General features: G+C 29.0%; 1 protein-coding gene across 2 annotated transcripts in view; it reads left to right on the top strand.

Annotated features, from left to right (window-relative positions):
- The window catches only part of LOC119584026 (amino acid transporter AVT1D-like), a 21,895-nt gene extending 21,448 nt beyond the window's left edge, over nt 1-447 (top strand). The window contains exon 8 of one of the 2 annotated variants that reach the window (XM_037932665.1): nt 56-447. In XM_037932665.1, the coding sequence (XP_037788593.1) occupies nt 56-209 (154 nt within the window). In that variant the 3' untranslated portion in view covers nt 210-447. The remainder of the gene's footprint in view (nt 1-55) is intronic. The other variant, XM_037932666.1, reaches the window with a different exon arrangement.
- Nucleotides 448-2,500: the final 2,053 nt, after the last annotated feature.

Genomic DNA, 2,500 nt, shown 5'->3' with positions numbered 1-2,500 from the left:
TCTCTCTCTCCCTTCTCTCTTTCCCTTCTCATCCTCCCTCCCATTTTCCCTCCAGAAAGCTGCCTCTTTGGGAGCGAGTTTACCTGATAGAGATCCTGATCGTCGGCGTCGTTGGCGGGATTTGCTCCACTGTCTCGGCTGTCATCGCCATCTTGGACCCGGCTGGCTTCCAGAAAAATTGCTTCGTCAACTTTTTCGATCTTTTTTAAAAGGTCTGCGGGCTGAAAATAATAAAAAAAAAAAGAAAGAGAGAAAAAATGAAATAATTGGTCGATTTTTTAAAAAATAATTTTAAAGGTATTCAGTCTTAGCATATAAAAAGGAAAAGTATATATGTATTGTAATGAAATCCAAGTCTTCAGTCTGAGTATTGAAAAATATGTATAATGATAATTTTACTTGGATAGAAACTTTGAGTGTAAAAAAAAATATATTCTTTTAGACTTAAAAGTTATGTTACTAATGTTTGCGTTTTTTTCATGTCATGAAAGTTGATACATTAATTGAATATGCTCCTTTATTATCCATTTCTTTCCAAAACATATATGGAATTTAAAAAGTTAATTCAATACATATGTGCATATATATATATATATATATATATATAATATATATATATATATATATATATATATATATATATATATATATTATATATTGTGTGTGTTTTTGTCTGCATCATTCTCTGGTATGCGCCCGAGTTCCTATTTTATATGTAAATGGCAAGGACTACGCGACAAGGGACAAAATACACAGAATTATAGTAAAAATATTCCGACTCACTCTTTACTTCACACGGATAAGTGGAATGAAGAAAAATAATACTTGAATTTTGAATATATTAAATAGATATCATGATTAACTGATACAGTTTTGATCTATTCGGAATTGTTATACACAACACACACACACACACAAACACCATATATAATATATATATATATATATGCAGTATATATGTATATGTTGATATTATTGAGTATCGAGATATCCTATTTATATATGATATATATGGAATATAACTATATATAGCATATAAATATATGAATATATATAAGAATTATAGATATATATATAATATAAATAAATATATTCGATATTCATTTTATATCTATAAGATGAAGGAATGATAGATAATATAAATATATATATGATATTATATGAATATTAAAATAATCTCATGATTAATGATATACAATTTGATTTATCTCAATATTTATACACACACATATATATCACAAAACATAAAATAAACTACAATATATATATATATATATATGTATATATATATTCATATATATATATATATATAACTATATATATATATATACCACTAGTTATATATACATAACTATATAATTAAATCTACAAATATATACTCGTGCAATGTAGCAAGAGTCATCATATGACTGTCACGTATATATATATAGATATGATACCAAATAGTATAATCCTGGGAAGAACTATACCTATATCCTCCAGAATCACAGACGGAAGAGATGCAGTGAGTTCATGCTGTGTCCAGCGGAATAAAAAAGGTAAAGTAAGATACTAAAAATACTCAGCATTTCCTAAACTACCTCTATCATAATCACAGTCAAATGAAAACATCACCAACTGAAATATCTCAAGTTGAGTATCATGCCTGTCACTCGTTATGTAATGACTACGCAATGATGATGATTCTCAACCTAAATAGTATGAAAATAAGATATACTCAAGTACATATATACTATAAGTCCCGTGTTACGGAAGGGAAAGTAAGAAGCTGAGGAACAGATGAGTGTGAAGTGTGCGGGAACGCGAAGGGAAATAGCTGACGACTGCTTATCCGATGTTATCATTATGATATATACTATAATTATCTCCTTAAGTTAATTTTCATATTTATGTGACTGAGTTAATCTTTTTCATTGGTATTTGAACAAAAAAAAAAAATATATATATATTCTGTTATTAATTGCTTTCTTGCCTGCTTAATTTTCTTTTCACTCCTTGCAAGAAGTGTCCACAGAGCGTGAGAAGTGAAATCGGGAGAAAATTTACCGTAGAGTTATGAACCCTGGGGAGGAAACGGCATATCACACAGAAATGTAATTATTATTCCGGCATCCTTGTTGACTGGTGATCAATCATAGGTAATGGAAAAATGATTAGAATTTCCATAATCGAGTCAGCTGGGAATATCTGCCTGTGTGATTGTTTTAAATCTGGGAAGTTCAGGGGGATTATTGGATTTTTTTTTTTTTTTTTCGTTGTTTATTTCCTTGGAAGAAAAAAATCACTCAATCTACTCGACGGAGATTCTTACTCATATTAAGGTAATTTATGTATTTTTTTTTCAAGTGTGACTAAAATAACTTATCTATATCGATATCTTTTTTTTTTTGCCGGTAATTCATCATCCAATCTATTAACAGTGGACAGAAAACGAATCAATCAGTGTGATTGATCCGTTGACTTAAGCACATGTGTGTATATATATTTATGTATTGTAATA

This window comes from Penaeus monodon, chromosome 2 (assembly GCF_015228065.2).
Source record: "Penaeus monodon isolate SGIC_2016 chromosome 2, NSTDA_Pmon_1, whole genome shotgun sequence".
Taxonomy (NCBI): Eukaryota; Metazoa; Arthropoda; class Malacostraca; order Decapoda; family Penaeidae; genus Penaeus; species Penaeus monodon.
Note: the sequence above shows the minus strand (reverse complement) of the source record. Positions and strands in the feature narration are given on the sequence as shown.